General features: G+C 41.0%; 1 protein-coding gene across 1 annotated transcript in view; it reads left to right on the forward strand.

The window, feature by feature from the left end:
* The first annotated feature begins 812 nt into the window (after positions 1–812).
* OLFM3 (olfactomedin 3) overlaps positions 813–19708 on the forward strand; it is a 212802-nt gene continuing 193906 nt past the window's right edge. Inside the window, exon 1 of the mRNA XM_029062100.2 lies at positions 813–1325. Within this exon, the coding sequence (XP_028917933.1) occupies positions 1257–1325 (69 nt within the window). The 5' untranslated portion in view covers positions 813–1256. The remainder of the gene's footprint in view (positions 1326–19708) is intronic.

A 19708-nucleotide genomic window follows, 5' to 3' on the forward strand; every position in this document is an offset into this window, starting at 1 on the left:
TGGCTGTGGCTGAGTCTTTGGTATGTCACTCACCCTTCCTCTGCCCCAGGGATCTGGCTGTGCTTCTTTGGCTTTTGTCCCCAAGGGAGAGAAGCTTGCAAAGGCTTGGAAATGATCACTTTCCTGCCTCACTGCCCATCCATCATTGAAACCTTCCCCGGGCGTAAACAGTGCAGGCTGACATTGAAGCTATACTCTTATTTCCCCTGTATTGCATATAGGGAATAGAGAGGCAAGAAATGCATTTTTTTTGTTTGTTTCCAAAAGATAAAACGTCTATGTTTCTAATGATCTGTATGCATTGGGTCATGATAAATAATGGCATATATTTCATATAAGTAACTGTTTGAGTTCAAAAAAGTGTTTGTATACACCGAGAGGATAGAATGAGCAAGAGATGGAGAACATGCCCATCGATTCGACCTCTCCATGACCCAAAGCAGTCTCATTCATTCCCTCAATCATATTTATTGAGCACTTACTATGTGCAGAGCACTGTACTAAGTGTTTGGAATGAACAGTTCAGCAACAGATAGAGACCATACCTGCCCCACAATGGGCTCACAATCTAATCGAGTCCCAACTTTAACCACGGGGAAAGTGAGTTCACCAACGGCAGGGGCTGGTCCCAGTCACTTAGATTTGCTTCCCGATCTCTGGCTCTTTCCCTATTCCTCTCCCGCAGCTCAAGATGCCAGCAAAAACGGAGATGAAGCTGAAGAGTCGAGGCTTGTTTGGTTAAGAAATGTTTTTTTTCCCTGCAAAACAGCTCCCCAAGCTGTGTTGGTGATGTCACATCCGTTGCCCAGGTCGCCACACCGATTCCATCAGTTGCTCGCCTTCCCCCTCTCTGCCTCCCCTCCTTTGCTGGTGTCCTTTTCCTTGGGTCCAAACTTTTGGGGGCAGCCGGCTGGGAGGGGAGGGGACCAGGGAGGGAGGAGGGAGGAGGCCCGTCAGCACCACGGACAGCTCCTGCAGCAGCCTGGCTGGCCGGCGGGCTCCCTGACACTTCGAGGCAAGGATGCTTGCGGAATGATCGCCCCCCAGGGCGGGTGCTGCTGCTCCAGCTCCTCCTGCTCCAGCTCTCCCAGCTCCAGCTCCTCCTGCTCCAGCTCTCCCTGCTCCAGCTCCTCCTGCTCCAGCTCTTCCTTGCATTCGAGCTCCGTTGCAAGAGCTCCCGACGAGAGACGGTCCCTGCAGTGAGCGTGGACGGGCTGGATGAAAGAGAGTGAAGAAGACCTGGAACCAGGGTCAGAATGCAGGTGCCATCCAACCTCCTCAACCTTCTGGTGCTGGCTCTGCTGGCTGCATTGGATCCCTCGAAGGTAGGGGACAGTCTTTGGTCTCTTTTTATGCTCTCTCTTCTTCTCTTTCTTTTATTTTTCCTCCCAAATACAGGGATCTGACAAACTGCTTTCCTTCCGTCCCTTCTTGTTCCCTCTCTTTGGTAGATGGTCCATTTACCTACCCAGGAAATGGCACCGCAAGGTAGAGTGGGGTGGGGGTGGTGAGAGGGTGTGATAAGAGGCAGAGAGGGAAAGGGGGTGAACGTGAATGTCTGGAGTGGGCAATGCAGCTCTCAGGGGGATTTGGTTTACGATGCGCCCTTCCTCCGACCGAACAACTGGCAGCCCTGGAGTTTGCAGTAGGAATAATGCCTGTTGTCAACATGCATTAGAGGGTGCTTTGTTTAAAAGAGAGAACCGTTTTCCAGCTGAACCTCATCAATCAGGCTCCTCTCACAGACGTGCTGCAGTTCGGGTCTCCCCACAAATTCGGTATGTTCTTAATGAAGTGGGGCAGACAGGTTATGCTCTGCCATTTGTACTAGGTGGTTTCATGGTGTTTTACTTTATCTCTTCCCTGTTTGCTGCAGAAAGCTGAGAGGAGCTGGGGAAGTTCTGATTATCAGCTCAAAAGAGACAGGGAGTTGAAAGCTACCAAACTGAGGCTGGGTAGAGAAATGAGGACTTGGGTTAGAGCCATTAAATCTGGAAAATTGCCAGTTCTAACTAAACTGAACATGAGATGATCCCTATTAAAAGGCAGGAAGCTTGGAGACAGATCCCCAGAGGTGAATATAGTGGGTCAGTGATGACAGTCAGATATTCCAAGCGACTCAGCATTCTATGAAATGGAAATCATTATTTTCCAGAGGGAAGGGTGAGATGTCAGGAAAGCAAGAGCAGAAGAAACATGTATTAGTGCCTGAAAGCAGTTGTGAAGCAGTTACCCTGCTAGTGACTACATTACTTTAGAGGGTATGAGAGAAAACAAAGTATCTTGAGCTCTGGGATTGTATTTAAACTGCTTCAGGAGTACACTCTATCTCCTATTATATAAACTGAATGGCTAGCAAAACTGAGATTTCCGCCATAAAGGCAAGGAAAAAAGATGAACAAATAAATAGGTGATTGAATATTCCTAACATGACGAGCAGTATTAACTTGGAAGTAGCCTCATCCCTCTAGTTGTCAACTGCTACAAACTCCTAATTTTAAAAATAGTAGAATTTCAATTAGTGACTGCTATCACCACTAATAGTTTACACATGGTATTTGGGAATGACATATTAGTGGCTTTAATGACCCATTTTGTGAGCCTATAAAACAATTTCAATGCTGTTGAAAAGTAATTTCCTTTTAATGCATCTCAAAAATAGTCATAAAGTTAAGAATGCAAGTTTTCTTCAAATATAGCTTCAGAGAGTCCCACTCTGACAAGATCATTTTTGTTACAATCTGGGGAGTGTTTCACTTGAAATTAGATTGCAAATGTTCAAAATAAAACTTAAAAGTATGTTTTATTTTGTTACACCAAGATAATGAATATGACTAATCAAAAAGAATGTCAGTAGACAGTATATATTTATTATATATTTATATACCTGTTCTATATACTGTGTAATATACATATATGAAAATTAGGCTTTTTATAATATTGGCTATTTCTCTTTTTTCATAAAGCACATTAATGTTTACATGAAGACATCAAAACACATGAGGGTTTTGTTTGAACTATTTTGAATGTGTGTGTGTGCACTTGATCTAATAATGTCCATAAGGGCAATTCATTCTCAAATCTACAATGCAATTATAATATTCCATCCTTTACTCACATTAATCAGGTCTTCTGAGTGTCAAGTGACTGAAAATTTTCATTCTACAAGTCTACGGCCATTTGGTAATGTATAATTGAGGGATCCATGGGAGGAAAGGATGAACCTTAGATTTCCACACTTCTGTTCTAAACTTCTGGTGACTCTGCTACTCTGTAGAGTGCAGGAAAATGTGGCATTTTGTCGTACATCTATAGTGACATTTATTTGGCTACTAAAATACTCATAGCAGGATATTTTAATGTTGAGACAGAATTGTGGCTCCTTAATGGCCTCTTGATCTAGTTTTGTCTAGTGAAATTTTGCCCCTTAGAAATACTACGGTGGGTACTGAGAGCCAAAAAATAGGCTTCATGGAAGGCATTTTCAACATAGTTGATTTAGTGTCTTAATTCTACTCTAGGTGTTGATGCAGAGAGAAATAAGACTGAGAAGGCAGAAAGATTATGTATGGTATGAAATTCTAGTTAATTTGGAAAATTTAATACAAAGTATTTTGGAGTATTTTTATAGCCTGAATTAGCCAGGGAATTGTTTCAACTCTCCACTTGATTCTCTACTTCTGTTTGGTGGGCTCAACCTTAGATTGAAGGATTTCAGAAAAGTTCAATTTTTTTCCTTATTGATTTACCACCCCCATACATACTTGACAGTTCATTTTGGAAATCAATCTAAATGTTGACAGAGAAAATAACAGAAAAGAGGCTTTTATTTGGAACTAAGTAACAGTGGAGCCAAAAATCATTACTCTTGATAGATCTATAATGTTTCCACACAAATTTACTTTTTTTTAGTAGATACAGTTTCAATGGGACCAGCTGAATACAAGATCATCTCTTATCCTCACATGATGCCAGTTTGGAAGTTATATTCCATAACAGTTTCTCTTCCTATAGCCACCATTGCACACACCTAGCTATACATCCATGCTCTTGCTGAGTTTCTAAATTTGGAGTGCTGAATGGATAAAAAGACATGTCAATATATCAGTCATTACCACCAGGGAATGGGTAGATTGCTTATGGTATTAATCTAGCCACAAGTAAGATGGATTTCTAACAAACTGTTCTGTATTGATTTATAAAGAAATGCATAGTATTTGCATTCGTGGTATTGCTACTGGGGTTGGGAACTCACCAGCAATAGAACACATTTTCTAAAGTGTTTAAGTATCGCCATCTCATGGTAAGATAGGTTACTAGAAAATCAGAGTTTGATTTTCTCAATTCAAAGACCTACTAAAGATTTTATCTCCCCTGGAGGAATTCATTATTCAGCAAATCAACATTTTTTTCTCTGACTGCATAAGAACAGTGGGTTTGTCATATTTAAGGAAAAGAAGCATACTAGTCCTAGTTCAGCACAGACTTTTATGTTGACAGGTCATCAATTGTAATTCTGGATAAATTATTATAATATGCAATCTAAATGAAAATATAATTCATTAGGTTTTAAATTCCATTTAGACAAACTCATGTGCTTATTGCTTTCCCCACCATAAGAGACTTCCATTAAGTGCCATTATTAGTGGAGTGTCTGGTTAATGTTGGGATAGCCAATGTTATTCAAATAATTTCACACACAAAAAAAAAAATCCCCAAAACTCTTAGGAATTTGATTCTGTGCTCCAATGATATAGGGAAACAGTTATGGAAAACTTGGGCATTCCTAGCAGTTGCTGCTAGATGGCATGTCTGTGCTACTTTTGGAAAAGCATGGTGTTCTGAAATGACCTTGGCAGGGCAGACAGTGACTTTTCTTACGGGATCATTGTAGGCAGGCCATCATTTGATCACTACAGAAAAATAATCACGATAGTGAATCAGAACTGCTGCTCTGCTCTGCAGTGCTGACCTATGAAGAAAATAAGAAACAAACACTGCAGTGCAGGTTTAAAAGGGAAATTCTACACTGAGGGCAGATATTTTTAAACAGTTATAAATGGTTGATGTTCAAATGCTCATATATTACAGAATTTCTTGAACTTTCCACTAGTTGTGTTTGAATAGTAACTCTAATAATGTGTAGCCCAGTAGCAATGTAAAGATTGAACAAATAATTATTATCTCATCACCTGGTCCTTTTAACAAAAAAGGGACCTGAAGCACAATGATAATTTAATTAGAGATTACATCTGTATGAAGCCGATTTGCCAGCAAAAAAAAAAAGAAAAATTTTCTGATTTTTTCTGATGTAATCCCCAAATAATGAATAATGTAAAATTTAGGGAAAGGTTTACTAACCAAGATTGACATCATTACAAAGTTTCGATGTTCCATAGCAATATGCAGGAAGAATGCATAACAATTTTCCAGTGTCTTAAAAATTGCCCAAAAGTAATAATTGATGTTAAGTAGCATAGTTCATTAGCTCCAGCTTCTGATTATGAACATCATGCAAATTTAATTCATTAGCTTTGAAATTCAAGTTAAAAATAAAAACACAGTCCTTGAAAGCAGTATTAGTTTTTCATGAACACCACCTTAAATATGAGGCTATTGGGTTCCCGTGAAGTGTCGAAACTCGTATTTTATAGTGCCAGAGGATCTCTTCGACCCTGAGTTAATTCAGAAAAGGTGCTGTATTTAAATAACCTGGCATTTTGGTGAGTCATGTATTATGGAATCAGTGTGCTATAGTCTTGGTATTGAGCAGGAGGGTCCCCTGTTTCATGTTGGCTGTTTTTTTGTTGTTGTTGTTCTTGTAGGGTTACACATTTTTTTGCTCATTCTTGATTTTCCTTCATCTCTCACACCTGGTGGGAATTTCAGAATTCCTTTTCCCCTATCCCCTTGCTCAATGAAGGGATAAGAAAAGGTTTTATCTTCTCCCTTTTGGTATTTCCAGCTTGACTCCTTATGATCTACCCATCTCTTTCTTTGAGGAATTAAAAACCTTCCATGGTGTCTCTCTTGGATTTATGTTCATGTTTTTTTTTTCATACACATAGTTGCCAGAGTAGTTTGTGTGGAAATCTGAAAGCTAGGAGTTGAATAAGAATTAAATAAAATACATCTCTACACCTTGTCTTGAAAATCTCATGTTCCTAATTAAAACCAACATTGAAGAAATCTGAAAAGAAATGATTAAGACAATAGATGGCAGAGAAAATATTGGGTTTGATTCTGTCCCTACCTATGGGGAAAATAGGCCAAAGCAAGTTACATAGATTTACTGGGAGAAGAACATGTTCCCTGCCTTGTGCATACAGTAGAACACTATGTGCATCCTAAAAGGAAGTATTAAAAGATGTGCATAGTTCTGTTTGAAACGGAGGCTACAGATGATTGTAAAGGTCGTACGCCTATAAGGCCTTGTTTCTCCATTTCCCTGGTGAAACTCCCTTGAGGCATCTTAAAGAGATTCATTGGGGGAATGAAAGGGCATGAGGACAGTGGTCAATACCACTGCCAAGTGACTCCTCCCTAGGAGCAGGTATTTCTACATTTCAGGTGGAGAAAAAGAAGGGAAAGACTAGAGAGTAAGTTGGGGGCAGGAATCAATCAATTAGTGGATTTATTGAGTTTTTACTTATTGAGTTTATTGAGTACTTACTGTTTGCAGAGCACTGTTCTAAGAGCTTGAGAAAATACAATTCAGCAGAGTTGATAGAGGAGATCCCTGCCCACAGGAGTTTACAGTCAACGGGTGGAAATAGACATTAAAATGGATTAGCGATAGGGGAAATCATAGAGTATAAAAATATTTACATCAGTACTGTAGTGCTGGAGTGAGGATTCATGTGCTTAATGAGTACAGAGCCATGTTCTTAGTCAGTGCAAAGGGTACAGTGGATAGGGGAATCAATCAATAGTATTTATTAAGGACTTGCCATGTGCAGAGCACTGTACTGACTTCTTGGGAGAGTACAGTATAACAAGGTTGGTAGACACATGCCCCGCCCAAAGCGAGCTACAGTCTATAAAAAGCTTCATCTGAGAAGGCTTCTTGGAAGAGGTGTGATCTTAGAAGAGTTTTGTACATGGGGTGAGTAGTAGACTGTTGGATATGAAGGAGAGAATTTGAGGCCCAAGGGAGAATGTGTGTAAGGGTTGGTGGTGGGATAGATGAGATCTAGGTGCAAAGCATATGTTGGCATTAGAAGAGCAGAGTATGCAGGACGAGATGTAATAAGAGATCAGCGAGGTTAAAAGTTAGGGCAACTAATAAAAAGAGCTAGAACTAGCCATCCTAGCTTATCTTCCCTTGAAAGTGCTAAATGAGTTATCGAACCAACTTTTCACATCCACTTCCGTCAGCAAGTCCACAACTGAAAAATATTTACAACTGAAACCCTGGATTTAAAACTATTAAATAATAAATCATGTAGAATTCTGCCTGCTAGATTAATTTAAATGGATGCAACTTACCTCCACCACCAACTTCCCAGAAAAAGTTGGGAACAGTTAGCTTACCATTTTTTAAAATGTCATTCCTGGAAGGAAAAATAAGAATTTATAGCCCAGTAACTTGGAGTATAGACTCCCCATAACCTTTCTAGAGAAACTTCCATGTCCAAAATATTGCATTCAGAGGGGTTCCCACCTCATTGGCCAAACCTAAATATATATGAAAAGCACTTAGATCACACATCAATTGAGCAGTTTTACTCCCTGCAGTCACCACCGCATGTTGGTTTACCTAGTCTAGAGGCAGAGTAGAAACAATCTCTCCCTTCTCCCCAGATCACCTGAAAGTGCATGGTGTGCATGAGTCCAGAAGCTTTAGGTTGTTACTGGTTTCTACTCTCTCCTGAAAGGTTGCACTGAGTCAGGCATGTTGTGATACAAGATCAGCAAGGTTAGGCAGGAGAGAGAGTAGATCGAGCTAAGCTAAGCTAAGTTTCTGTTAGATGTAGGTTTTTTTAGGAGTTGAGATATGTAAACTAAATTTTTTTTAGTTTTTGTTTTGTTTTTGTTTTCAGAAAAATGAACCGATTCTATTTATTGAGTGCTTATTGTGTGTGGAGCACTGTACTAATCACTTAGAAGCATAAAATACAACAACAGTCAGACACAGTCCCTGCCCACACAGTCTAGACAGACATTAACATAAATAAATAAATTACAAATATGTTCATAAATGCTGTGGGATGAATAAAAGCTAGTCAAGGGGATGAATAAAAGCTAGTCAAGGGGATGAATAAAAGCTAGTCAAGGGGATGCAGAAGAGCATGGGTGAAGAAGTAAGGAGGATTTAGTCAGGGAGGGCTTCATGGAGTAAATGTGCTTTCAATAAGGCTTTGAATGGTGGGGGGGAGTAATTGCCTATTGGATATGAGAAGCAGCATGGTGTAATGGATAGAGCACAGGTTTGGGAGTCAGAAGGTCATGGCTTCTAATCCTGGTTCCACCATTTGTCTGCTGTGTGGCCTTGGACAAGTCACTTCACTTCTCTCTTCTTCAGTTATGTCATCTATAAAATGGGAATTGAGACTGCGCCTCAAAGGATTTTGTCCATCACAATTTGCTTGTTTCGACCTCAGCACTTACTACAGTGCCTGGTACATAGTAAGAGTTTAACAAATGCCACAGTTATTATTATTGTTGCTATATGAAGAGGGAGGGCAATCCAGGCCAGAAGCAAGAAGTGGGTGAGAGATCAGCAGTGAGAAAGACAAGATCGAGGTACAGTGAGAAGGTTAGCATTAGAGGAGCAAAGTGTACAGTCTGGGATGTAGTAGGAGAGTAGTAAGGTGAGGTAGGAGGAAGGGGCAAGAAGATTGAGTGCTTTAAAGCCAATGGTGAAGAGTTTTTGTTTGGTTCAGATGTGGATGGGCAACCACTGGAGGTTCTTGAGGAATGGAGTAACATGGATGGAACATTTTTGTAGAAAAATGATCCAGTCATCAGAGTGAAGTATGAACTGGAGTGGGGAGAGACAGGAGGCTGGGACGTCAGGAAGGAGGCTGATACAGTAATCAAGGTGGGATAAGATAAATGATTGGATTAATGAGGTAGCACTTTGGATGGAGAGAAAGGGAAGATTTTGGTAACGTTGTGAAGATGGAACCTGCAGGATTTAGTGATTGATTGAATATGTAGGTTGAATGAAAGAGAGGAGTCAAGGATAAAGCCAAGGTTATAGGCTTGTGAAAGTGGAAGGATGTGGTGCCAGCAGAGGGATTACAGGAGAGAGGAGTTAGACAGAGATACATTTAGAAGGCAAGCCTGGGAGAAGGGAAGCTTGTAAGTTTGGCAAACTGGGTGAAAACCGATATGAAAGATGGTGAAACATAGTGAGAACCTTGAAGCCAGTAGTAAGAAATTTCTCCTTAATTCCGAGGGAGATGGTTGGTAATGGGAATATCTGAGGAGTGGTGAGTGTATTCATTCATTCATTCATTCATTCATTCATTCATTCACTCACTCACTCACTCATTCATTCATTCAATCATATTTATTGAGCACCTACTGTGTGCAGACCACTGTACTAAGCACTTGGAAAGTACAATACAACAATAAAGAGAGAATCCCTGCCCACAACGGGCTGACAGTCTAGAGAGGGGGAAACAGACATCAAAATAAGTAAACAAGCATCAGTATAAAAAATATATACATATATACATAAGTGCTGAGGGTTGGGAAGGTGAAGGAGAGCAAAGGGAGCAGGTCAAGGTGAAGTGGAAAGAAGAGGGAGCTGAGGAAAAGGGAGTTTAGTCTGGGAAGGCCTCTTGGAGTGTTGTGCCTTCAGTAGGGCTTTGAAGTGGGGAAGAGTGATTGGCGGATTTGGGTGGGCGAGGGAGCATTGTAGGGCAGCGATAGGATGTGGGCCAAGGGTCAGTGGAGATACAGGCAAGACTAAGACTAAGGTTAGTACCAGAGGAGCAGAGTCTGCAGGCTGGGATTTGGAAGGAGAGAAGGGAGATGAGGTAGGAAGGCACAAGATGATGGAGAGCTTGTGCATGGAGAGACGTACTGAGCCACACTTCAAGAATGTGATTCATTTAGCAATATATAGTGTAGCCTCCAGAGGGGAAGGTTCAGAGGCTGGGAGACCAGTGAAGAGGCTGATACAATAGTCTAGTCATGATTCAACTTTTATTTCACTGGCAATAAATTCAGCAGACATATTAAAATAGGAGACCAAGAAGAGCATTGAGTCTGGTCAACCAAGCAATCTAATAATCAATTATATGTTTTTTTCCTGGGTTTCCCCTTGCTTAAGTGAGGGACAGTTGGGTAACGTATACTTGAACATAGCACAAAATGCTATACTTACCTGGCCATTACCTAAGATACTGGATGGGGGATACGTGCTTCTGGAAATTATGATAAAATTGCAGACACTATTAAAAAGTAAGCTTTCTGTGGGCAGGGCATGTATCGACAACTGTTATAATGTACTCTCCCAAGTTTGTTGTACAGTGCTCTGCTCACAGCAAGTACTGAATAAGTATGATTGATTGATTGATTGAAACCTCCCAATTTTCCCACAATGCAGGGATTTTTCCTGTGCAAACTCTTTGTTCAGAAAAACCTGTGTGATAGTGCTCAGAAAGTCCAAAACCAAATGCAAACACAGAGGATTGAGACCAGCTCTTGTTGTTGAAACAGTGTTCTCCAATTGTGCCTTCACTTCCCCTCAAAATGCATCAAGGAGGAATTGAGAGCCCTTCCACCATCATCCTCATCAGTACATATTAAGTACCTAACAATGTTCTGAGGGCTTACTGGACATTTGGGAAAGCTGGACTGTCAGTCCCATGTGGAATAGGGACTATGTCTGGCCTGATTATCTTGTATCAACCTCAGTGCTTAGGATAATGACTGACACATAGGAAGTGCTTCACAATCATTGTTATGATTATTATTATAGCCAGCAAGGTCTAGTGGAAAGAACACAGACCTGGGAATCAGAGGAGCTGAATTCTAATCCCAGCTCTACTACTTGCTTGATGTGTGACCTTGGGCAAGTCACTTAATTTCTCTGTGTCTCTGTACCTGTTTCCTCCTGCTTAGACTGTGAGCCCCATGTGGGACAAAGACTTTGTCCTACCTGATTATCGTGTATTCACTCCAGCACTTAGAATGGTGCTTGACACATAGTAAGCACTTAATAAATATCATTGTTATTATTGTTACTATTATAATTGTATTTTTTAGTATTGGTAGTAGGAGTATGAGATGCAGTTCCTACCTCTGAAAAAATTAAAGTATATAGGAATAAACACATAAATAGGTACACAATAGGAATAAGAGCAAGGATATAGATGCAAATATTAACACTCAAATTAAGAAAAAAACATTTAATATATAAGTGGAACAAATAAGTGGAATAAATGGATACCCACCAACATTCTAAAGATGATGGATAGAATGATATTATGTGGGTGGGGGAGTGGAATAGGATTTGTCAGGATATGCCACCTAGGGGCTTTTTCCCTAACACATCTCCTCTGTGGGCTTAGAGAAGTAGTGTGACCTAGTGGATAGAGCATGGGTCTGGGAGTCAGGAGGACCTGGGTTCTAATCCTGGTTCCACCACTTGTCTGCTGTGTGCCTTTGGGCAAGTCATTTCACTTCTCTGTGCCTCAGTTACCTCATCTGTGAGCCCCATGTGAATGGGACATAGACTGTGTCCTATCTGATTAGCTTCTATCTACCCCATCACTTAGTAAAGTGCTTCATAAATATCATTTAAAAAATCCCTGAGAAATAGAATTAAGCATAAGAAAGACAGCACCAACAATTTGCCTCCAGACAGTAATTCTCTGCCTGAGGCAGACAAACACTTTCTCCAGACAGAGCCTAAGGGATGCAGTGGAAGGATATTGCTTTTCTCATTGTGAAGCCCTGAGATGTGTTGTCAAGCCCTTGGGAGCCCTGGGCCGGAGCATGAATCCATAATGAGTCAGACTCTCCTGGTCCCTAAACCCTCCCTGAGGATACACCAAGTCCCTTTGGGAGTTGTATTCAGTCTCTCAAGCTGCCAGAGGGCTGTGTGGAACGTTAATGACTATTTCTGTGAAATAAACAGCCAGGGCACAGAGGGGAGCAGTGAGCAGAGAAGTTGCAGGTATTGGTGAGAGCATTAAACTCACTTCAGACCTTTCACTCTTTTCCTTTTCAATCATTTGGGTGTCTACCATTTCCTCTTGCTTGCCCCATCTCCACATTCTACTCTCCTACACAAGAAGGCTGTACAATGATTTTGAAGTACGTGGCCTAAAGCTAACATCAGCTGCTGCTGGTACTGCATTCAGGCCAAAAGACCCCATCCAAACTACTTGAGCAGCAAGACAAGTTCATCTTCTATCTCTCTCCCTCTCTCTCTCTGTTTCATTATGGGCAGTGGAGGTAATAATACAAATACAGTGGAAAGAGATAGCTTTGGATGAACTTACTTTTCCCATTAAAGATCATTCGGCCACTGAAACACTACACTGTGGGAAAAGATGAAATTGTTCTTGTTTTTAACACCCCGTGAAGCATGATGTAATTACCTAATTTGTATCTATAATACAGGCTTCACCAAGTAACAGTTTTCTCTCTAGAAAAGGAGTCTTTCAAGGTATTTTTTGGAGATTTAAATGTCCCCCAGCTTTATTCTGAGGAATGAACTGGGAAGCACCATTGTCAGCCCTTCACCTTTAACTCCCTAAAGAAGTTTGAAACATGGATAGATGATTATTTGGAAGGAGTAGCTGATCAAACAATTAATCAATCATATTTATTGAATGCTTACTGTGTGCAGAGCACTGTACTAAGTGCTTAGCAAAGTACAATAAAACAGAGTTGGTAGATGCAATCCCCGCCCACAAGAATATACAAGCTGATCTGTGAATCTCAATGCTGAAGCAAAAGGAGTCAAATTAGACAGCTTGATAAAGGATTCAAGAGTTTCATATTCCTAAATTATCCTTTGACATGCAAGAACAGTGCTTGGCACATAGTAAATGCTTAACAAATATCATATCATCATTATTATTCTTATTATTATTATCAGATCATTTTTCTTTATGCAGAGTGGCCTAGTGGAAAGAGTATGGGTCTGGGGGTAGAGTACCTGGCTTCTAATCCTAGTTCTGCCACTGACCTTTTGTGTGACCTTGGGCAAGTCACTTAACTTCTTTGTGCCTGAGTTCCCAGCTGCGAAATGGGGATTCAATATCTGCTCTTCCTCTGCCTTAGGCTGTGAACTCCATATGGGATCTGATGATCTTGTACCTACCTCAGCACTTAGTACAGTGCTTGGCACATAGTAAATGTTTTACAAAAACTACAATTATTATTAACACTAATATTGTTACTGATATTATTATTGCTGTTATCATTATATAGCTGTTTTCATTTCCCAGTGCACTCATACTTGGTCTCCTTCACTGGCGCCTCCTCCCCCTCCCATCCTTTAACTGTTGGAATTCCTCAAGGGTCAGTTCTTGGCCCTCTTCTGTTCTCCATTTACACTCACTCCCTTGGTGAACTCATTCGCTCTCACGACTTTGACTACCATCTCTATGCGGATGACACGCAGATCCTCCCCCTCCCTTCAGGCTCGCATCTCCTCCTGTCTCCAGGATGTCTCCACCTGGATGTCGGCCCGCCACCTAAAACTCAACATGAGCAAGACTGAGCTCCTCGTCTTCCCTCCCAAACCCGGTCCTCTCCCAGACTTCCCTATCACCGTGGATGGCACGACCATCCTTCCCGTCTCTCGGGCCCGCAATCTCGGTGTCATCCTTGACTCGTCTCTCTTGTTCACCCCACACATCCTATCCATTACCAAGACCTGCCGGTTTCACCTTTACAATATCGCCAAGATCCGCCCTTTCCTCTCCACCCAAACGGCTACCTTACTGCTACGGGCTCTCATTATTTCCCGGCTAGACTACTGTGTCAGCCTTCTCTCTGATCTCCCTTCCTCCTCTCTCGCCCCGCTCCAGTCTATTCTTCACTCCGCTGCCCGGCTCATCTTCCTGAAGAAAAGATCTGGGCATGTCACTCCCCTTCTTAAACAACTCCAGTGGTTGCCTATCAACCTCCGCTCCAAACAAAAACTCCTCACTCTAGGCTTCAAGGCTCCATCACCTTGCCCCTTCCTACCTCTCCTCCCTTCTCTCTTTCTAATGCCCACCCCGCACGCTCCACTCCTCTGCCGCCCACCTCCTCACCGTCCCTCCGTCTCACCTATCCCTCCGTTGACCCCTGGCCACGTCCTCCCGCGGTCCTGGAACGCCCTCCCTCCTCACCTCCGCCAAACTAATTCTCTTCCCCTCTTCAAAACCCTACTTAAAGCTCACCTCCTCCTAGAGGCCTTCCCAGACTGAGCTCCCCTTTTCCCTCTACTCCCTCTACCACCCCCCCTTCACCTCTCTGCAGCTTAACCCTCTTTTCTCCCCATTTCCCTCTGCTCCTCCCCCTCTCCCTTCCCATCCCCTTAGCACTGTACTCGTCTGCTCAACTGTATATATTTTCATTACCCTATTTATTTTGTTAATGAATTGTACATCGCCTTGATTCTATTTAGTTGCCATTCTTTTTGATAGATCTTCTTCCCCTTGACTCTATTTATTGCCATTGTTCTTGTCTGTCTGTCTCCCCCAATTAGACTGTAAGCCCGTCAAACGGCAGGGACTGTCTCTATCTGTTGCCGACTTGTTCATTCCAAGTGCTTAGTACAGTGCTCTGCACATAGTAAGCACTCAATAAATACTATTGAATGAATGAATGTCCCCAGAAATTTCCAGACCACCAGAGGTAATCATTTGAAAATTGCTAAACTCTCTGGTAAGAAATAGTAAAGGTCAGGTTCAAATTTTGCATTAGTGCTACAGTCTCAGTAGTGGTTTATATTTCCCATAGTCTTTGTATTTTACCACTAACTCTCATCTTCAGTCAGCATTTGCATTTAGGTTTGTCCATATTTTGAAGCAGTGTGGCCGAGAAGCAATGTGGCCTAGTGGATAGAGCATGGGCCTGGGAGTCAGAAGGACCTTGTTTCTAATCCTGACACTGCCACTTGTCAGCACTGTGACCTTGGATAAGTCACTGGACTTCTCTGTGCCTCAGTTACCTGATCTGTAAAACCGGAATTAAGACTGTGAGCCTCACGCAGGACATGTGCTGAATCCAACTTGATTGGCTTGTAATAATAATTAATGATAATACTAATTATGGTCGTTGTTAAGCATTTACTATGTGCCAACCACCTTTCTAAGCACTGGGATAGATACAAGTCAAACACATTGGATACAGTCCTTGTCCCACATGGGGCTCACACTTTTAATACCCATTTTATAGATGAGGTAGCTGAGACCCAGAGAAGTTAAGTGACTTGCCTGTAGTCACACAGCATACATGTGGAGCTGGAATTAGAACCCAGGTCCTTCTCCTTCCTGGATTTAGAGTTAGAATGATTCATTTTTAATAAAGTTCTAAATTAGCTGCTAATAGCATAAGTAAAATACATTATTGTAATTTAGGATGTTAACCAACCATTATAATACCAAAATATTTGTTAATTACATACCTAGACTCAATGCATTTCAAAGAGGTTCAATAAAAAGGGAAATACCTACTTGAATTTATGTCCTTCCTCACACTTCCATATGAATGTAATCAATAATCCATCCTTCAGTGCCACTACAAAAACATACACAGAAATAAAATTGGCCTTTGATCAAATGAAACCAGTGTGAAAAGCTATCCTTTGTAACCAGACGCTTCCAAAGGCAGAATTTCAGCTTGTTTCATTTTTACGTTCAAAAGGAAAACGATTAAGAATCTTCATCCCTTAAGGATTTGGGTATCATCACTAAACAGATAAATTCCAGGTGTCTAGATTTCTACCTAACCAGCATGAGCTTTAGAAATGTTTCCCTAGCAGCAAATTGTCATCTGCTGAAATAATCTTACAAAAGTCACCATTATCTCTGGCAATGATTCACAGTACTGGGGATGCTTAATTTGGTTCTCTTTGCATAGGCTCAACTGTGGATATTTTAATTATCTACATTCTGTTTGTGAGATAATTGACTGATTTTAAGTGTGTATAGTTGTAGTATAAAACCTGCAGAAATACGGTTTGACTCCACAGTCCTGCAGGTTGTTTTATTAGACTTTTATTTGTTATTTATATAGTGATGGAGTTATAGCCGAAAGGTTGATTCCCAGACAAAAGATGGAATAAAATGACTCTGCTCTGATCAGTTTACACTACAAAAGTGCCCCAGGGAGGAACAGAATGAATTTTGTAGGCAGTAAGGGAGCTGATGCAGAGCAGGTAATATTGCAGGGCCTCAAAAACACAGGGTCTGAGGATTATTCCAGTAAAGAATAAAAATGGAATCATTGGAAAATTCCATTGGAGTTATTTTTAGATGATATAAACTTTATAATGCATTCAAGAGCTACATTCATCTATAAATACTTTATAGAGTGGCCAACTGAAACAATTTATGAACCTGAACACATGGACTTGCAGTTCAGGCCTAAAAAATTGGAGACAGATTATTATTATGTTACTGAGTGTTGCTTTTAAGTGAATTCAGTATCTGTGCTGTTTTTTTAAAAAAAGACAAAGGCAGAGATTCCTTTCCGAGGTACTTACAGTAGAAGTTGGCCAAATACTAAATTATAAAATAAAAGAGCTGAGAAAGTGTTTGCTCTCTTGAGTCAGAGGGCAGTCTGACATTTAAGCAATTTTTTTAAAAATTTTCTTCAGCCCTAGATCCTTGAAGACCTGCATGAAGCAAATGTTCATTTTCAGGAAGAATTTTAAAGGCTGAGAGAGAGAATTGCAGCAGAGAGAATGATAAAAAAGCAAATAGAAGAAGTTTGGAGATAGGAGTGGGAGAATAATAATAATATTGGTGTTTCTTAAGCTCTTACTATGTGCCAAACACTGTTCTAAGTGCTGGGATAGATACTAGGTAATGAGATTGTCCCACATGGGGCTCATTGTCTTTATCCCCATTTTACAGATGAGGTAACTTAGGCACAGAGAAGTGAAGTGACTTGTCCAAAGACACACAACTGACAAGTGGCAGAGGCAGGATTAGAACCCATGACCTCTGACTCCCAGGCCCATGCTCTTTCCACTAAGCCACGCTGCTTCTCAGTTATCTAAATGAAATTAGCCTGGACAAAACAATTTAGCTTGCTAGGAAAAAAAGGGTAAAAAAGGTAGGCATAGAGTCAATCAGTCAACCAGTGGAATTACTCGAGCACTTACAGTGTACAGAGAACTGTGCTGAGCACTCAACATTTGTAACAAAGTAGTGAAGATATGGCTGGTTGAACAAAAATTAACAATTGTCATATTTGTTAAGTGTTTACTTCGTGCCAAGCACATGCTAAGTGCTGGGGTAGATTCAAGATAATCAGGCCGGGCACAGTCCCTGTTCCATACGGGGCCCACTGTTAATTTAAAGATGAGGAAAGATAATTTAAAAAGAAATATCAAAAAATGTAACTGAAAATTAAAAAGATAATTAAAAAGATGAGGAAGATAATTTAAAGATGAGGAAATTGAGGCCCAGAGAAATTGTATCTAAGAAATAAATTTAGATGAGGATGATGATGTTGATGATGAAGACGGAGTATATATAAGCCTCCGGTAGGTGTTCCTAACCACTGACAGTTTCAGTAAAAAAAGGTACTTTTGAGCACCTATTGGGTACAGGGCACTCACTGCATTAGAGGCGCATGAATTACTGAGTTCTTGGCATTAGGAATCAGGATGGTCCCATGAGAGCAGATCAGTACGAGACTAGGACTGACAATTAGATCAAGTAGGGCATGGAATTCAAAAGAAGAAGCAGAAATTAGCTCAGTAGTACCATGGAGTAAGGGAAATTCTAGAATTGTCAGTAGAGAAGAGACACCTTGCTGCATGCTGAAGCAGCGTGGCTCAGTGGCAAGAGCCTGGGCTTGAGAGTCAGAGGTCATGGTTCGAATCCCAGCTCTACCACTTGTCAGCTCTGTGACTGTGGGCAAGTCACTTAACTTCTCTGTGCCTCACAGTTACCTCATCTGTAAAATGGGGATTATTGATCCTCATGTGGGACAGACAACCTGATTACCCTGTATCTACCCCGACACTTAGAACAGTGCTCGGCACATAGTATGCGCTTTACAAATATCAACATTATTATTAATAATAATAATAATAATGTTGGTATTTGTTAAGTGCTTACTATGTGCCGAGCACTGTTCTAAGCACTGGGGTAGACATAGGGGAATCAGGCTGTCCCACGTGGGGCTCACAGTCTTAATCCCCATTTTACAGATGAGGGAACTGAGGCACAGAGAAGTTAAGTGACTTGCCCACAGTCACACAGCCGACAAGTGGCAGAGCTGGGATTCGAACTCATGAGCCCTGACTCCAAAGCCCATGCTCTTTCCACTGAGCCACGCTGCTTCTCATTATGCTAGTAAGACCATGAGCCTCATGTGAGGCAGGGACTGCGACCAACCCGATGAACTTGCATCTATTCCAGCTCTTAAGAACAGTGTTTGGCACATAGTAAGCACTTAGCAAGTACCCTAATTATTATCATTATTATATCCAAAATCCCAAGTAAGGAAAATGATGGGATTTGTATGCTTCAAAGACCTGTGCGTATGTCCCTAGTTCTATTCCTGTAACTAGCAGACCACAGATTACAGGCACATTCATGTATCTGTGGGGGCCGAGTGACAAGCAAAATAATAAAAAGGTGAACAAGCAAAATAATAAATGCTTATATATTTGTGCTGCAAAGAAAACAAAAGTGTGAAGCTTCCCTGGTCTAGGACTGGAGAGGTTGAGGAGTCTTTGAGTAGAATCTCAGATCTGCTATCTCAGTGTGGACTGGACGGGATATTGCATATAGGACCAAAGTAAGACCGCATAGACTTTAAACTTGCTGTGGGCAGGGAATGTGTCTGTTATATTGTTGTATTGTACTCTCCCAAGTGCTTCAGAACAGTAAGTGCACAATAAGTGCTCAATAATACCTCATCTGTAAGATGGGGATGAAGATTATGAGCCTCATGTGGGTCAACCTAATTACCCTGTATCTACCCCAGTGCTTAGAACAGTGCTCTGCACATAGTAAGTGCTTAACAAATACCAACATTATTTTTATTATTATTATTAAAGATGATTGAATGATTGATTGATTGATCCATTTCAGTTAAGCCAGACTATACCTGGGTTTTTGTATCTACTCCAGGGAATTGTAGTGGCTGGCATATAGTAAATGCTTAACAAATACCACAGTTATTATTGGTAGTAATGGGGAGCTGGACATATATACTCCAATATTTATGTTTGTAGTGCTTTTGGTCTAATGCGAGGCAACTAAACAATCATAAGCAAAGGGCTTGATAACCCAAACCTAAGAATTTCTAGTAAATCCTTGACAAAAAAAAATCACTGCTTAATCTTCCTAAGCCTACAAAGGAGGTTAATTAATATAAATTAAATAGTCCTTTATGAATTTCAAAATGACACTTTACATCATCATAAAGGAACTATGAGAATCCACGAAGAGAGGAGGAAAGGTCAGGACAGTGAGATTTAGTTTGTACATGAGATGTTGGTTTGGGAAGTTCCTTAGTTTGCAGTCTAAAGGTCATCCTGTTGAAGCAATAGCCTCCCCAG

This window comes from Ornithorhynchus anatinus, chromosome 4 (genome assembly GCF_004115215.2).
Source record: "Ornithorhynchus anatinus isolate Pmale09 chromosome 4, mOrnAna1.pri.v4, whole genome shotgun sequence".
In the NCBI taxonomy this organism is placed as follows: Eukaryota; Metazoa; Chordata; class Mammalia; order Monotremata; family Ornithorhynchidae; genus Ornithorhynchus; species Ornithorhynchus anatinus.